At 40.0% G+C, this 17,805-nt stretch overlaps 1 protein-coding gene and 1 long non-coding RNA gene across 7 annotated transcripts; one reads left to right on the top strand and one right to left on the bottom strand.

Annotated features, from left to right (window-relative positions):
- The first annotated feature begins 1,548 nt into the window (after positions 1 to 1,548).
- On the top strand, positions 1,549 to 15,952 carry LOC101175382 (chemerin-like receptor 1). 5 transcript variants are annotated; one of them, XM_078932881.1, is made up of 5 exons: positions 1,549 to 1,567; positions 7,211 to 7,318; positions 7,707 to 8,857; positions 8,949 to 14,942; positions 15,362 to 15,952. In XM_078932881.1, the coding sequence occupies exons 3-4, from the start codon at positions 7,718 to 7,720 to the stop codon at positions 9,030 to 9,032; spliced, it is 1,224 nt and encodes a 407-aa protein (XP_078789007.1). In that variant the 5' UTR covers positions 1,549 to 1,567; positions 7,211 to 7,318; positions 7,707 to 7,717; the 3' UTR covers positions 9,033 to 14,942; positions 15,362 to 15,952. The 5 variants fall into 5 exon arrangements, with proteins under 5 accessions (XP_078789007.1, XP_078789006.1, XP_078789005.1 ...); XM_078932880.1 differs by lacking the exon at positions 1,549 to 1,567 and adding an exon at positions 5,607 to 6,810; XM_078932879.1 differs by lacking the exon at positions 1,549 to 1,567 and having other exon boundaries at positions 6,831 to 7,318; positions 15,362 to 15,476; positions 15,556 to 15,952.
- On the bottom strand, positions 15,937 to 17,497 carry LOC144984473 (uncharacterized). 2 transcript variants are annotated; one of them, XR_013648189.1, is made up of 2 exons: positions 16,932 to 17,497; positions 15,937 to 16,304 (listed from the first exon to the last, which is right to left on the bottom strand). It is a non-coding gene; the product is annotated as an uncharacterized LOC144984473 (long non-coding RNA). The 2 variants fall into 2 exon arrangements; XR_013648190.1 differs by having other exon boundaries at positions 16,740 to 17,497.
- Between the last annotated feature and the right edge of the window lie 308 nt (positions 17,498 to 17,805).

Genomic DNA, 17,805 nt, shown 5'->3' on the forward strand with positions numbered 1-17,805 from the left:
TTTGGGAGGAAGGGTCAGATAATATGGCAGGTGAGGAGGGTTGTAGGTAGAGGGTAGGGTTATGTGGTGTGGGGGGGGTGGGGGGGGCAGCTTGCGGAGATATGGTGGTTAATAGATAATTGCACTTCTAAGTTAATATTTTTTTTTAAACGTTTACTGAAGCGCTGAATATATTTATGAGACTACTAATCTACTGTGATGTCTTGGGGAATGTTCTGGAAACAAGCAGTCATGACTTCACACACCACCAGGGGGAGTCGCGCTGTTCTTCCTCATTGCAATAAACACCTGCATGAGGGACACACGCATAAATCACTCTCGTGATTCTTTCTCCCCTGTTCTCAGGAGTATAACAGAGACGGGGCGCCGGTCGGGTGGTGGGCGGCTCAAGGGTTCTCGGGGCCCTGGCCTCGTCATTGGCCCTTGTCTCGGCATCTGGCCTGGGTGTCTCTCCTCCCCTCTCCTAGTCTGGCTGGGGAGGATCTGGTTCCCCTTATGAACACACGGTTCACGTCGGCAGCATGCATGTATCTCCACCCCCACGTGCACGTGCACACTGCCACACTGCTCCCTGTCTGCTTCACCCCCCCCTCTTAACCCACAGTGTATATTGATGGACAGATGTTTTCCACTCATCTTAGTGTCAGAATTTCACCTTTAATGTAATATTTGTCTTTCCAGCAGATCTGGTATAATTGTTACAGCTTAAAATAATAACTTATTCAAATCAGTGCTTGTATTCCCCACCTTCTCCACCTCTCTTCCCTTTACTGCCCCCCCCCCTCAATTCTTCCCCTCTCTCTCCCCCCACACACTAAATATAACAAATAAATAAATAAAAATAATACAACAAAAAGGGGTTTAAACACATCTACACTCTGGTTTCTGGAAGTTCTATAACCTCTTTTTGTAATAGTAAAACCTGTCCAACACAAAAGGCCTTCAGCTCTAATCTGTTTGCTCAGCTGTTGGACAAAACAAGTAAAAAAAAAAACAGTAATGAAGGGAGAATGGTACAAACAATGCTTTGTATTGCGCTCAGCTCAGTGTGGTGTTTAAGTCTGCTGTGGTTGATGAGTGAATGAGAGTCAGGTTTGGATCATCCAGGAAGTTTAGGTTAGAGCTCTGGAGACGGTTCCCACTGGTGACCAGAGGGGGAGACAGAGCTCTGACTTATGTAGTTTCTTCCCTCCAGGCACAAGATGTCTGTTAGACTGTGACGGGGTCACATTATGACTGTGAAAAAAAAGAAACATTAGTCCTACCTGTGTTTATGTATGAGGCAACTAACGTGTTTTTTTGTGAAAAAATATGTTATCCACTGTCATTTCTGGATGTGGTCTTTGTGTTATGTTCATGGGTTTATTTATTTATGTTATGGACGATTCACCTGACGCACGGCAGTCACGCCCCAAGGTTATTAAATGGGGTCGCAACAGGTGCGCAAGGAAGGAAAGAAGGAAGGTGAAAGACGCGCTGACAGCTGCCACCGTGCTCTTCTCCATGACCAAAGACTCCAAATAGTCAATGTTCCTTGGTGCTTCATGTTAACTTCCTTATGGACGTGGTGAGTGTACTGGAAATCTCTACAAAAAAAGATGCCCAGTATTTTTGTCTCCCTCTGCAGGACTTTACTTGGTCCATGTTCAATATTTCGATTATTAATAAAAATTAAAAAACAGATGTTACCTATCACTTTGAATAGAGTGATAATCGTTTAAAATAAAGCTCTTTTAAATTTGTACTTCTTAGTAATCCTCTAGCTGCCTCTGCTGAGATTTGATTACCCCAGGTCAGATTAACTTTAAAAATATTCAAGGGAATTTTACGGTTATGCTTTCTAAGGCCATAGTATCGACACTTCATCAAGTTCATCAAGTTTTAGAAAGTCTATTATAATTTTTCATGACTAGTGTCAGATTATGCTTCATATGTCTGCAACATCTGCAAATTTGAGACGTCATTGATGTGTAAAACATATGCAGAGTTCTGGGTTTGCATGCAGCTGGGGGGAGACACCGGTGCCGAGAAATGTTTTCTTACATCTTTGATCTTGAATGAACGAAATGGAAAAACCATTTGCACTTCCTGTAGTAATAAACTTTGTTGTCACTGTTGTAACAGATGACTCAGGTTCAGTTCAAAACTACCTGCACTAAAAAACGATGCTGATGCTCAAGCTTCTCTGCAAAGCTTCTGGACTCTCTACTTCTCTGCTACGGGAGATGTTAGGTTTTTCCTTATAGTTTTTCTTACATTAAACAGATTTTGTACCTATATCAATGTCAGCCAGATAGTTCTAAAACTTTATATTTACTCCCACCAAAAACTCATTAAAATTTGAACCGCCCTAGTACCTATTTAAAATTAATTTTGGGAATTGTGAACACCCCCCAAAAAATGATGACATCACGCAGGCAAAACCATAAAAACAAAAAAACAAGTGGAGCTGAAATCTAGTGACAAAATCAAAACAGAGGTGTCAGGAATATCCAAAGGGTATTTAAATCAAATCCAAATAAATCAAACTTTATTTATAAAAAGCGCCTCTCGTACTCGCTTAGCTCAAAGCGCTTTATAGTTAAAAACAAGAACAGAAATTCAAATAAAAACCCAACCCAACATTTCCCCTCCGTTAACACATACATCCCATGACCCAACACACGATGAGTACTTACAAAGGTTAACTTCTTAAAAAAATGTATTATGGGATGGCCACAGAACCTATGGCTTGGTGGCCATTTGGTGGGAAAATTTTGAAATTTGGTGATTTTTACATTTTTCCACAAAATGGGAAAAGAAAACTTTTGTTTTAGCAATCTTCATGAAATTATCCACACACAGCAGCAGGTTACGGTAAGTCTACAACCAGAACCGAGGTTTATTTGACTTTTGACAAATGGAACAGGATGCCATCTTTAACTTTCCAGAAACAAACACCTTTAGGACAAATTGAAACTCTTCCTTGGCATTTCAATCTATCATCACTCCTCATGTATCATTGGTTAAACCACTTGGGAAAAAAATGTTGGTTTCAAAGTTTATAGTTTTGAGTGGGGTCAGTTCAATGAGCTCGCAAAACAGGCTTTCCCTTGTTGCTGTCATATTTTTGAGCAGAAAATAGTGAAAATGTAACACATTGGCTCAAGCTGAACAAAGTGACATGACACACGAAAGGAACATATGAGGAATGTGAGCACGCCAAGATAACCCTATCATTTACTTTTGCCTATTCTAATATAAATCACAGAGAGATGATGGTCACCCAAGACGACCAAAAACTAAAATGGTTGCTATGAAGATACAAACAAGAGAAAAGCCACCGTTTTAAAAATGTCGTTGTTTTTGTATGAATTTGTTCCGTGCAGCTCTGACCAGGGTGGCAGGGGCAGAATGGAAGCAGGACGAGGGCGTGGCAGCTGTTCAGTCAGTGGGGGGGCATCGGCCAGGGTGGGAGTGTGTGCTTCCGGGCCTTAAAACGCTCTTTTGACAAATCTTCCATTTCTTTTTGTTGCAAAAAGAAGCAGAAACTAAATGTCTGTAATCACACACAAACAATGAATTTATTGAAAAAATTCTACGGATCTCTGGAAAATCAAGAACGTTCACATTAACTTTCTTTTGTGTCTGCATACAATTAGTTAGTTTTAGGCATAAAACAAACATTACAGTTGTTTCTTTAGTGCCTTTTTACTTGTAGGTATTTCTTTAGATCTCAGCTTTTTACTCTAAGTGGAATGAATCACATATTAAGGTCCTCCTTCTCTTGTTGAAGGACGTCTTTTGCTTCTCTGATCCCTTTCAGACTATAATATCTGCATGAATGTGAGTTTTCTTTCTGTCAGACACACGAACATGTTTCATGTTTCACCTTTTTGCTTGATTTTGAAACACAAAGACCCTCCTCCAAACAGTTCTTTTAATAAACTTAATAACATTTCAGTTTTAACAGGAAAACGCTCATGAAGCTTAGCAGAAATTGTGATAATACACATCCACACTTTTTTAGGGAACATTTCCTATTCTTCTTTTTGGCTGTAAGGCCTGGAAAAGATGAAAGCTTCACATTATTTCACAATCTGGCAGCCCCGCTCAACCACTTCCTGCTAATGTGTAACCCAAAATACTTTTGGCCAGACAGAGGCAACTTTGTCACAATCTGAGTGGTTATGCACAACCAGTCTTGTTTTCTGTCTGACATGATCCAGGCTGTTTATTCATACCCCTCAGGTCTGCCAAAGGACCCAGATGCTGTGGTTGCAAGCAGCGCCCAATATGATGAGGAAGTGGTTTGGGGTTCAGCTCCCCCCCCCCCCCCCCCCTGCTTGTGGTGCAGTAGTGCAAGAAAAAAAAGTCACTGAGCCATACGAATGAACAGGGGCGACACGGGTTTGGAGCTGAAAAAACAAAATTCCTGGCATCTTCACTGCCGTGAGTCAAAGTCTGAACTCCAGTCAGCACCACAATGGCACCAACAAACTTTCCAGGTTTCTCACAAAGTTCCTAGTCTGCGTCTTTCTGTTAACCGTAAGGTTTGGGTGTGGGACGTAAATACAACAGCATGAAAAGTCTCCTCAGAATTGAGCTGAAGATGTAAAGTTTAGAAAAGCTGCTAAACTACAGCGTTTGCACAAAACACAGAAAAGTACTGGTTATACTGCAGTAATGCTCAGTGCCACACTGTGTAATTAGTACTTCAGTGTCCCACAGATGCAGCAAAAGAATATGCTCATATAGCACTCATCTATAGGCTACAGCAGATAGGTTGGACAATGCTGCTCCACTCAATGACAATAAACACTGGAGCTTCAACGATGCATTTTTCATTATGCCATGACTCATTTCTCCTCAACTCCCCACTGGTGGTTTTACACACCCAGAGTGGTATTTGTGTGACACACACATAATTGTATGTTTGGTTGGTAAATCAGGAATTCTGGCAGGTTCAGGGTTCTGAAGGCTTCCCTCAAACTATAGCTTTGACATAACTATTAATATATTCTGCAGCTTCAAGAGAAGTGATCTGCCTTTAAGCTGCTCTGCACCGCTGCTCAGTTCAAACCCATGCAGAAGGTTTATTCCCACAAAGAGTTTTGATTAGTTACATGAAAAAAGGGATGAATCTGAAAGAGGGATGTCATTCAGTGCTACAAATTGACTTGAACGGTGGAGGGGAGGAAAAAATTCACTGGCTCCACTTTTTTTTAGACTTGTTGCGAAAGTTGTAATAAATTGCCTTTGGTTCAGGCATAGCGCTCAGGAAGGAAGTTTTTCAAATGCTAAAGTATTTAGGTACATATTCCAAAGAAAACAGAGGTAGAAACAGCAGGAGTTAGTCTACTGGCTTTCAGCAAGTCTCTCTGTGCAGACATGGGCTGCAAAAGTGTCCGTACTCTGTTAGGGTCCCACACTTTTCTCAGTTCTTTTACTTCCACCTCCTCACATTTGGGTCCGTTTTAGCACCCAGCTCTTGTGTCGGCACTAACATTTGATTTAATCCGATCAAACTTTTAGTCCTGACGTTCTTGAGTTTAAGCTTTAAAGCCATAACATCATCATTTCACGACCTAAAAATGAGCTAAAAGTGTCTCATTTTAGTCTGGACACCATGTGGTCAGATTTCTTGACAGCTTTACTCTGGAGACACACTTCCAGGGTCTGTAGATGACTGTCTTCTGTTTTACAGCTTTTCTGTGTCTTTGCCTACTCTACAACTTTAGTTTTACCTTTAAAGAAGAAAATGTCCTTTCAGACTGTAGCTTCAAATCTTTGCAGTGTCCAGCCTCTGTCATTGAATGTCACTGACTGCAGTTTCTGTGAAAAAAACAGCTGAAGACGAGCTGTTATTTCAAGATTTTAGCTTCATTTCTGCAAATGTTTTGTTGGGAAAAGTACAATAAGAAAAAAAACACTTATTAATTTATCAAATCTTGTTTACAATGATGTTATAAACCAATTGTGCACTTTGATGACATTCATTTTTCCTCTCTTAAGAGAAGAAACTCTAATTAAAGTTGATAAGAAGTCTGACGAGTGATTTTAGTTGTATTTTAACAACAAAATAGATTAAAAGATGCAAAATTTAAAATTAAAGTCACAAAAGGAATAGATTAAAACTGAAAAAGTAAAAAAAAAAAAAATGTAAGGAGTTCCTTTTTTTTCCTTCCTTGGAGTTGTCTGCAATCCTTGGCTTGTTGACAAGGGATTTTGTTCCAATGTGTCCTAATCTTAAACAAAAATACTTCTGAAAAAGTCATGTCCGTCTGTCCGTCCGTCCATCGATACATTTTCTATATCCTTTTCGGGGTCACGAGGTTGCTGGAGCCTGTCCCGGCTACTGTTGGTGAAGGTGGGGTACCCCCTGGACAGGTCGGCAGTCTGTTGCAGGGCACACAATCACTCCCACATCATCATCCTCAGCCTTAAGACATTTTTGAAGTAGTTTACAAAAAACACTCACGAGGCAGGGAAAAAAAGAAGACTGATGGATTTATTTAGGGACACTCACCTTCCTTGCAGGGTCATGAAATCTCCCTAAAAAGTTTTAGAAAGACTGACACTATTATCTCCAAGGTTTTTAAAGCTTTAAAGACATTTTTGTCTGCTTGTGGTGCATTAGGTGTTTCCTTCATCCTATCAGCTGGGTAAAAATCACAAAAGACGGCTCAAACTTTTTATAAAAAAAAGAATTATAAAAGAGATTAAAGTTCTTCTTTATTTTTAGAGTTTGACACAACAAAGGCACATCTGCATGCCCCCTAAAATCAAGAAGACCCAGCAGCACGTAAAGAAGGCCATAAAACGTCTTTGGTAGGTTATTTTCAGACTGTGCTGTGACTTGTATGAAGTGCAGAATGAAGCCAGGGGATGGTAAAAGCATGTGTGCTCAGATGTTGAGCGGAACAGCCAAAGTTGGGCAAATAAACTTAACCTCAAGCAACCCACAAGGAAAGGAACTTGTTATTGAGCAGGATGATTGGTGGAAAAGTCAAGGCTCTTCTTATTGGTAACCTGCTTTGCAAATATGACTTCATACATTCATCTGCTTGATTGCTGTTGTGAGTTTTCTTCCCTGTCTGCCGTGAAGCAGGCAGGAGTCTGCTCATCAGTTCTGCAGCAGTTCAGAACTTGATACGTGTCCGCTTATTCCCAAGCACCCTATAGTTTTCTGTGTTTTGCTCCTGAAAGTAACAGGTTTTTGTTTTGGAAGGAGGGGTTTGTGGGTGCGTGCGTTCGCGTCATGCGGGTGCGTGAATCTCTGGGGCGCAGTCTCATCTGACTCCACGTTCGCGCCGGACCGGGCTCTGCTGTCCCGCAGGTAAGACCTCCTATCCACGCACCGAGGACTGTTTTTAAGGAGATGTGTCAGAAGGAATGTCTCCAGTATTTTAGGTGAATGAGTTGGTTTGCAGCTCCTAAGAGCGCGCGCAGCATAGAGCCGTTCCAGTGTTAATTACTCTGCGTGCGCTGCGCAAGCCGTTTCCTTTGTTCCGCTGTAGCGTTAAGTAAGACTGAAGACTAACTCTTTTCTCATGAAAGCCTGTTTTATGCAAAGGCATGGCATTCATCCCTCAGATGAATGTGCCTTTGTCTTCTGAAAACTTTTATCATTCGTAGAAAACTTAAAAACAGTGAATGGAGTTAAACTGGGACCTAAATAAATGTTTTTAGTGTCTTTTCCCTACTTATTTTTTCTTTATTTTCAGGTTGTAAGATAATGATGGCTGCAATGACAGCTTCCCAAATGAATTTATCAGCTGGACATGAAGAAAATGGCTCTTTTTATGATGACAAGGATGAGTCGGACTACAGGGATGACTACAGTTTCCTGCAGGAGCATGCGGGTCTGAGACAGTCCCTCAACATGATGTCTCTCATAGTTTATAGCCTGGCATTCTTCCTGGGTGTGATTGGGAACGCTCTGGTTATCTGGGTGACCGGCTTCAAGATGAAGAAAACCGTTAACACGGTTTGGTTTCTTAACCTGGCCGTGGCTGACTTTCTCTTCACAGCATTCCTGCCGCTCAGCGTGACGTACACAGCCCTGGATTTTCATTGGCCTTTCGGGACGTTCATGTGCAAGCTGAACACCACCATCAGTTTTCTGAACATGTTTTCCAGCGTCTATATTCTGATGGTGATCAGTGTGGACAGATGTGTGTCTGTGGTGTGGCCCGTCTGGGCTCAGAACCACAGAAATGTGCGCAAAGCTTCCTGTGTGAGTCTGTGTGTTTGGCTGCTGGCTCTGGTTCTCAGCGCTCCGTGCTTCATCTTCAGAGACACGGGGCCGTCCTTCCACAGCGAAGACAGCATCTCCTGCTTCAATAACTTTGCTTTCTCCGAAGACTATGAGACACCAGCCGTGGTCCAGCTGCGCCTTTTTCGCCATCAGACCATGACCATCGTTCGCTTCCTCCTGGGATTCTTCGTCCCCTTCAGCGTCATCGTCTTCTGTTATGCTGTCATAATCCATCGGCTCAGAAGGAACCGCACCCTGGCCAGCCAGTCCAGCCGCACATTCAAGATCATCGCTGCCATCATCGTCACTTTCTTCCTGTGCTGGGCTCCCTTTCACATCATGGGTGTCATCGAGTTAGTAACTCACATGAGAGAAAATGTAAGTGAAACATTCGACAACATCGTCGCCATCGGACTCCCCATAGCAACAAGCTTGGCTTTTTTAAACAGTTGCCTGAATCCGATACTATATGTATTTATGGGCCAAGATTTCAAGGACAAAGTGCGCAAATCCATCCTGCATGTGTTAGAGTCTGCCTTTCAGGAGGACGTGTCCCGCTCCTACACAAACTCTATGGTCACGATGCGCAGCAAAGACAAGTCTGTCTCTGATGCTGAGGTATAAACCTTCCTTCTCTTTTTTAGATGTATTATCAGCTTCATCCTATCTACTCATGTCTAATAATTTACTTTTTGTTACACAACTAAAGGACAGTTCAGAACTACAGACGGCTCTGCATCTGAAAGACATGACATCCCAAGGGAACTTTAACAGGGACCAATTTAGAAAGTAAACATGATCAGTAAAGTCCCTCTCTGATCATCTTCTGATCTATTGTAAGCAGTGAGCTTGTGCATTGCCGCAGTAGCTGGAGTGGTTCTCCCATTGTGACGTAGACCAGTGAGAACCGCCCCTTCCAGGAAGAGTCTGCACTGCTAGCTCCGCCCCCAGGCTAACACTAACACCCACTTTCTCTACGGAGCTACTGGTGATCGGCAGAAGCGGCTCTATGTTGACGTCATGAAATGGGCGCCGCCCACACGGAGCAAAAGTCGGTGTCTTAGAGATCAAGTCGTCTTACTTCCGGGTAGGAAAAGAACTCAGGAAAATAACGAATATTTAATAAAAAATGTTTTTTTCTGTGCCATATATCATCATATACTGTACATGGATATTGTTTACTATAAAAGGCTTAAGAATAGCATGGCTTTAACCTTAACTTTCTTTATTTATGTCCTCCATCATCACAAAAATGTCACAAAAACATAAAACACAAAAACCAGATTTTCATCAGAGTGGGTTTTTAAACTTGGCAGTTATATTCAGTTTTTAGACAGATTTTCACTCCAAAACTCCCTCTGTACTCGTGTCTCTTAGCGTGCTTTATACTTGGTACCTAATCAGTGCATCAACTGCTGCATGTCTGATGCCTGTTTTGACAATAATGTAACTCACATTTGACTTTATCTCCAGGTCAGAAGAATAGAAGCTTTGTACAAATGAGAATTACTGTGTTTGTGTAAATGAATAAAAAATCAGCGCTTCATGTTTTTGGGGTGAAACTTAAGAAAGCAAAAAGACCATTGTTTCAAGAAAAACATTTTTGTTTTAAGTCTTGCTAGAAAATTCATTTTTTTAAATGCATGAGAAAACATGTCTTTTTTTCTTAAAATAAGAATTCTTGGCATGACCATTCTTTCCCCACTGGCAGATGTGTTGCTTATGTAATCCTTGTTCTATTCTAGGCACTTTAACATTGGGAGTTGGGTCATCTAGACCCACTAGACAGTGCGCTGAACCTTTTTTCTTCTTCAATGATTTGTGATCTTCACTGGTGTCCATGGATTACATGAAATCTTTCCACCTTTATCCACCTTTGTCATGGTAGGGAGAACACGTCAATGTAAGGGGTGGGGTCATCTAAGATAGCACAAGGGTTAAAGATAATCTGCCAATGGGGCAAGGATTTTTTAATCTTGTTTCTATGGGGCCTGTTTTTGCAGTGTAGCCTATATTTAACAGAAAGAAAACTGCAATATTAGATGAGAATTAGGATGGATATTGGTTCATCGTCCTCAGCCAATATGAGGATTGCACATATAGACATATTGGCCCTTTTGATTCATTTATACACCACTAAAAGCTTACAGGAAGTGCCAGCATTTACTTTAAGTTCCAGTAAAAAGCTTCTGGAGACGGGACGTGGCTGAACTAAGGACAGCAGCAAACAGCTTTCACAGAGAACAGGAGTCAGAGCCCATCGCCTTATGGGACACATACCCAGAGAACAACCACCTCCTATTGGAATAAAAGGAAAATCTGTTTGCAAGGTGAAGTTATCTTGTTATCATGTAATACACATATAAAATATATTGATGTACATATTTGCAGACATATATTTCAAAATACAGGATTCAAATTCAGGATAATCTCCAAATAAAATATGACATAATACAAATACAACATAAGTTTCTTTTTATTTTAGTATAATCAAGGATTTAAAATGTTAAAAAAAATTTTGTCTATAAAATTTAGAGCACCCAAAAAGTTGCAGTTCATCATGTTGGAAGGTGTACAGTAAAAGTCTCAGCGTCTCACAGATTTCATTTTTTCTTTTACTGTGATTTCCCGTTGTGAATCGAAGTTATCAATAAAAGTCTAGGAAAACAAATGGTAAATTATAATTTTTTTTCTAAAAACCCATTATTTCATCAGTAGTTATGTTTTAAGCATAACATTTGAGAACAGCCCTCTATTATTAAATGTGAGGTAGAGAGTTTGTGTCTCATTTTTGTTGACAAAACAATTTTCTAACTACAATGATGCTATTTTAGTCATTCTTATGCCCCGCAGCCTTTCCTTTCCATGTTATTATTAGTTAAATAAAAATCAAATAATAATGTTCTGGGAGGGATGTGGTGCACGCTGCTGAATAGACGAGTACTCGTCATCGCCTCCTCCCTAGGAAAAGTAGGAATTGACCTTTCTTTTTCTCTGCTGTGTACGCTGCCATGATAGTTTAGAATTGTCCACTGAAAACTTTTTTACACCTCGATGCCAAGTAGGTAGAAGGACGGTAGAAAAACTGGTGCACATAAAGCTAATGCTAGCGCCGCATTTGCTAGTCAAGAAGACGGCACTAAAACAGAGGGCAGGTGACGACTGAAAACGATTTGGAAGACTGCACTGCATCAAGAAACAATGGGAGAGTGGAACAAATGACCAAAAACATGACAGAAAAGCTAGACGACAAAATCGCGACCATACTCAAACCAGTTACGCATCTCTCTGAGATGTGACTCCATTAAAGAGAGCATGATCACTCTGGTCCTGACCTTGAGAATGAGTCTGCGCAGAGCGCACAGAAGATGGCGTCCGTGGAAAAACTCTCCAGAAGGCGCTGGAACGGCTGCACAACTGCGAGAACCAAAGCCACCACCAAAACATTTGAACCATTGGTCTTAAAGACGCTGCTGAGGGGAATGATGAATCCCTGACGTTAGCAGTTCAAGATTGAGAGAGCCCACTGTACCCGCCCTGTGAGCGGGCGAGACGGCAAAGGCGGCGGACAAACCGTTCTGATGAGGCTACACAACTATACCTACAAACAGAAGATTCTGTCTGTACGCTGCAAGACAAAGACGTAAACTGCCAATAGATGGTAGAGAAACATCCTTCAATTAAGACTTATCCGCTGACTTGGTCAAGAAAAGGCAGGAATCTGCAGGTGCCCGACGACAGCTGAGAGAAGTGGGCATCAAATATTTACCAGAACGGGTCGACCACATCCCTGTCCAAGACGAAAGAAATCAACGCCCACATAAGGGACTCTGTGAAGGTTCACAAGTAGTCAGAGGACAAAGGTGGGTTTTCTTGCAAAGATTTTTTTATATTTTTGTTGTAAAGAATGGTAAAAAGTACAAAACAGATGTTACTGGACCAAGCACCAGCCATGTATTTGATGACCCAGCATTCACTGCAGGGCCATTTGTCACATCAACAGGTCAGTGAAATAACTTCTTTGCTAAATTCTTTGTATTTAAATGAGAGTGATGATAAAGATGAGGAAGACAATTCTTTTGGTGAGCCTCAGGGCTGCAGAGTCGTTCAGGATTAAAAGAAGAGGCTCAAGACACTCCTTTTTAATTTGGCTTTTACATGACTTTGGTAATTGCTTAAGTCTTTCATTCTTCATCTATTTATTAATTTATCTATTTACTTTTTTTTAATTATATAAGGACTACTGTTATTTTTTAAATGTTTTTAATGTACCACCCTTTTTATTGTTGTTGTATTTATGATGCCATCATTTTACACATTTTATTTATTTATTTTTAATTACTAATATTAATATCCATCCATCTTCTTCCGTTTATTCCCTTTCGGGGTCACAGGGCTGCTGGAGCCTATCCCGGCGACTTGTGCGCGATGGCAGGGGGCACCCTGAACAGGTCGCCAGTCTGTCGCTGGGTAGAGTGTCCACAATCACACACCCACGCACTCACATTCCCACCTCGGGACAATTTAGATTCACCTATGAACCTATGAAGCACGTTTTTGGACGGTGGGAGGAAGCAGGAGACCCCAGAGAAAACCCACCCATGCACGGGGAGAACATGCAAACTCCACACAGAGAGGTCCCCTATGATGTTCTGGTTCAGGTCCCCCAGTTGGGACTTGAACCGGGGGCCTTTTTGCCATGCAGCCCCAATGGCGTGGGGCTTGCGCGGCAGCGGGCTGCTGTTTTTGGATCGCCGCACATCGTCGATCCCTCAGAGGAGGGGGATGGTGTGACGGTGTGGCACCATCAGACGATGAGGGGGGGCCACACCGTGTTTTATTGTTTGTGTATTTGTGTATTTTATGTTTTAAACTTACTACCTGTGGTGCTACCTGGACAATAATTGAGAGCAACGCCCAAGAGGCGTGGCTTAGCGTTCAGAAGGGAGCACCACAGGTAGTGAAAGGAGGAGTGACGGAGGTGACGCGTGCTGGTGGCGGCCCTGCGTGAAATACCATTGTGTTCTTGAAAAAAGACAGAACCTCCTCACCTTGGCTCCTCTGCATCTTTTCTCGGCGGGACCCCGCCACAGGGCCTGTTTGGATGAACGCAGAGCTGATATCTTGGAGATGGTAAATGTTTTAGATCAGTGAATGGGTCATTTCCTATGGCACACCTGACCATCTCCCATGGCACACTGGTTGAAAAACACTGCATTAGAGGGTGTGAGGTTGAAGCTGTAGTTGACACAGGTAGCACATTTACACGTATGCTGGTCTGGATTTTCTCTCAAAGTCCAGGGTCGTTCTCAATCTGGCCAAAAATACTCATGGTCTGGAAAAAGACCAAAGATAAATCTACCATTCCTTCATTCCTCCAGCTGAAGTTCCAAAAAAGTGGAGCAGAGCAGCAATACCGTCCTTCCTTTCTCCTGTTGATATTTACTATGCTCTTTGCCCTGGTGAGCTTCCTCCTGCAGGGGCTGATACGACCTATGACCCAGTTTCCTCCTATGACACAGATTCACCTGAACCCCTTCAACAACTTGTGAACGACTGGCCTACAGTCACCTGTGGTGTTCTGGGGAAGACCAATGTTGAGAAGCACACTATCTTGTTGCAAGAGGATCTTTCAATGAGATCCAGGGCCAATCAAGTGTCTCCTGTGGAAAAGAAGATCACTGAGGAGCATGAGGCCAAAATGTTTAAGGATGGTATCATAAAGCAGTGTTTTTAAAAGATGTAATAAAAGTTAAGTTTGAAGATTTAAAAAAAGTTTGAAGTGTGTTCGTTGTTTTCAAGACGTTTAACAACAGAACTCCTTTTACGCTGTCACTCTCACAACCCAATGCATCATGGGAGATGTAGTGCATAAAAACGGCCGGCGGAGATCGGTTTTCGGAGCTTCATGGTTTTGTTCACTTGTTCCACGGTCTGATACCTACGGTGGCCCTGAAGTGCAAAGCATTCAACAAATCACTCGATACAAAAACATTTTTAAGATCACAACAACAATTAAAAAAAAAAAAAAAAATTTAAAAAGCAGCATTACATTTTAGAAAACAAAACAAAATTTCAGAAACCAAAACTTGAAAAACAAAAATGACAAAAAAAAAAAAAAACATTTCAGAAAACAAAATTAATTTCCAGGAAAAAAAAGAAATAAAAAATGAAAACATTTCAGAAAAAACAAAAACCAGAAAAAAAATGAAATATTAAAAAATGAAAAACATTTCAGAAAAAAAAAATTCCAGAAAAAAAATGAAATATTAAAAAATGAAAAACATTTCAGAAAAAAAATGAAATATTAAAAAATGAAAAGCATTTCTGAACACAGAATGAATTTCCAGAAAACAAAACGAAATCTTCAAAAATGAAAAACATTTCCAAACCGGAAGAGGCAGGTACTATGGGACAACACTGATTGGATGATGATTTTTGTCAATCATTTGAACTGAAAAGTATTTTAAATGAAGCGATGACGGATTTTATCGTCCAAACAACAATGTACTATAATAATCCACGTATTTCCCATTTATATATCAAATAAAAAATGCAGCAAACTGTTAATGAACTTTAAAATTATTTTTTTAACATTTCGCCTGACACACGGTCACCCGGAAGTAGTTTGTGAGCACTTTTACTTTGAACGCTGTGCGCTAATGTCTACGGCTGCGAGGTTCACGCTGTCAATCATCTTTAGGTAAGTATCAATTCTGTGATCTTTTCTTTTGTCAGTCACATGTCTCTAAGGATGTTAATTTTAGGATGTTAAAGTGCTGCTTTGAAAAGATAATTTCTTTTTATCTTGCGCATGCGCAAAAAGAACCCCATGGAGACGAACCGTCTTCACATGATAGCCGTTCCCGTTTTCGGTGACAGCATGAGAGAAAAAGCTCCGAGCCAGCCTGATTCTAGGATTTATACAGTAATTATATGGCATCAGTGTTGCTAAAAATCGACTTTAAGACTGAAATCAGTAAACAAGTTCTTATGGGAAATAATATTTAAGTGCATTGTATATTTTTGAACCATGCATATATACACATATACTGACACTTAAAAATGAACTTTAAAAGTTTATAAAATACTTAATTGAATTAACATGTGATATTTCTGCAGGTGAAGTTTCTCAAAGCGAAGTTCCAGAAAGGTTTGTGCTGCAGAAGAACAGATGGCAGCTCTACATGGGAATACAAAAAGACTAAAGTCATTCAGATCATTGTGCAGTGTAAAGGCAAGTCACCATGATTTATGTGCAATGTAATCAATAAATATTATTTAACCTTAATATCTAATTTTTTTTTAAGTTGCAGGTCCTTTAAAAAAAAGTCTTTAACCTGCTGCATAAGCCTGATTAGTTGTAAATGATGCAGTGGGGAGTGAAAGACGAAGCATAATTCCTGGCTTTAGCGTTGGGCTGATGATCTGGAAATCACATCTATGAGGAATCGCATCAAACACTTGTACAACTCCAAACAACTTAATGTTCCTTTAAGCAAAACTCCAGTTTAAAATGTTCATATTAGACTTGCTTCATTTAGGAGTTTTTCCATGTTTACCATTTTAGGTTTTAAAGCTTTATTAACAAAGATGATGTTTGATTTTCAAAGCTGTTGTATAGAAATGTTTTTTTGTCAATGAAAAAACTGAATGCTGACGTGAGGATTGTAATAATGGATATGAAAATAAACAAATTTGTTTCATAGCAAATGCAGTATATTTATTGAAAACTTAACATGAATACGTTATTCAATAACAGAAACAAAGAAACAGTTGTGGATTTTCCTTTATGGGCTTCTTCATGCAGTCAATCAAATGTTGCGCTTACAATCAGCATTTACTCAGCGTACCTGTCAGTCACATTTATTAGAGGAAGAAATGCATCTGGGAAAAGTCTGTTTGTGCTTAACAACTATATCAAAAAGAGTCATGTCAGGGAAGTTTTGTCCACATTGCTGCTCAGCATCACATCCACAGAGGTATGCACAGGTAAGGGACCCCAGTTCCTGCTCGTACATGCTTGCAGCTTCCTCTGCACTGGACTCCAGCTCCATTGAAATCCCTGACAGAGATAAATTAATAAATTAAAAATCCCTGACAGAAAAACATCAGCTGCCGTTCATCTTTCATTCAGGAAAAAGTTGAGTTCATCAAAATGAGGAGAAAATGGGTTAAACCAGAAATTCATTACGGAGGGGTCAAAACACCAAACTCAGAATAAAATACATTATTTCAGTCTTATAAAAAATAGATTCTAAAACAATTTGGTATTCCTCCTCTGCCTGAAAGACTAAAACGTTTTTTTTTTAAAGATTTATTTTACACTACAGACTTTGCCATCGTTAGTTACACACCTGTACATGTCTGATGATGTGCACATCCAGTCATTTACTGTCATGTTTCTGTGCACTGACACACTCTAAAGTCACAGATCTTAATAGTGTGAATAAGAAGCATTCATAAATGTTATTCTGAGACACAAACTGCTGCAGTTTACCTGACAGCTTTGCTGATTTATGCTGCTGGTACACCTGTCTGAGAATCCTGCCCACGTGACCCCCCCTCTCCAGCTGATGAGGTAACCTGTCATTAACGTATGACTGAAGGATCTTGGATCTGTCTGTAAACACCCACCTAGAAATCACGTTTAACGCTACATTTATTAGATCAAACAAATGTGCCTCCATACCTTATCAGTGGATGGCGGGACTGCATTTCCTGATGTGCGCCGTCTTTAACACCCGTTTCTTCGCAGCTGCTGCTTTAGACAGAATCTTCTCACGACATTTTGAAACATTTGTAAACCTGGTTGGTGTTGATATTTCTGCGTGCGTTCTGTCATCACATCCGCTAAATATTCAAAGATTAACGTTTATGTTAACGTTTTACCGTCCCTTTCTTTGTTTACCTGCAGAACGGACGTCATCCGCACAAACTACTTCCGGGTGACCGTTCTGCTTCAGACGAAATATTCAAATAATAATTTAAACCTTCATTATCTGTTTGCTGCATTTTTGATTTAATATGTAAATGGTAAATACGTGGATTATTATAGTACATTGTTGTTTGGACGATAAAATCCGTCATCGCTTCATTTAAAATACTTTTCAGTTCAAATGATTGACAAACATCATCCAATCAGCGTTGTCCCATAGTACCTGCTTCTTCCGGTTTGGAAATGTTTTTCATTTTTGAAGATTTCATTTTTTTTTCTGAAATGTTTTTCATTTTTTAATATTTCATTTTTTTCTGAAATGTTTTTCTTTTTTTCTTTTTTTTAAATGTTTTTCATTTTTTAATATTTCATTTTTTTTCTGAAATGTTTTTCATTTTTTTTATTTCATTTTGTTTTCTGGAAATTATTTTTTTTTCTGAAATGTTTTCATTTTGCAAAATTTCTTTTTTTTTCTTCTGGAAATTAATTTTTTTTTCTGAAATCTTTTTTTCTTTTTTTTCTGTTTTCTTTTTTATGTTTTGGTTTCTGAAATTTTGTTTTGTTTTCTAAAATGTAATACGCTTTTTAAATTGTTGCTGTGATCTTAAAAATGTTTTTGTATCGAGTG

This window comes from Oryzias latipes, chromosome 16 (assembly GCF_053564925.1).
Source record: "Oryzias latipes strain Hd-rR chromosome 16, Olatipes_Hd-rR_3.1".
Taxonomy (NCBI): Eukaryota; Metazoa; Chordata; class Actinopteri; order Beloniformes; family Adrianichthyidae; genus Oryzias; species Oryzias latipes.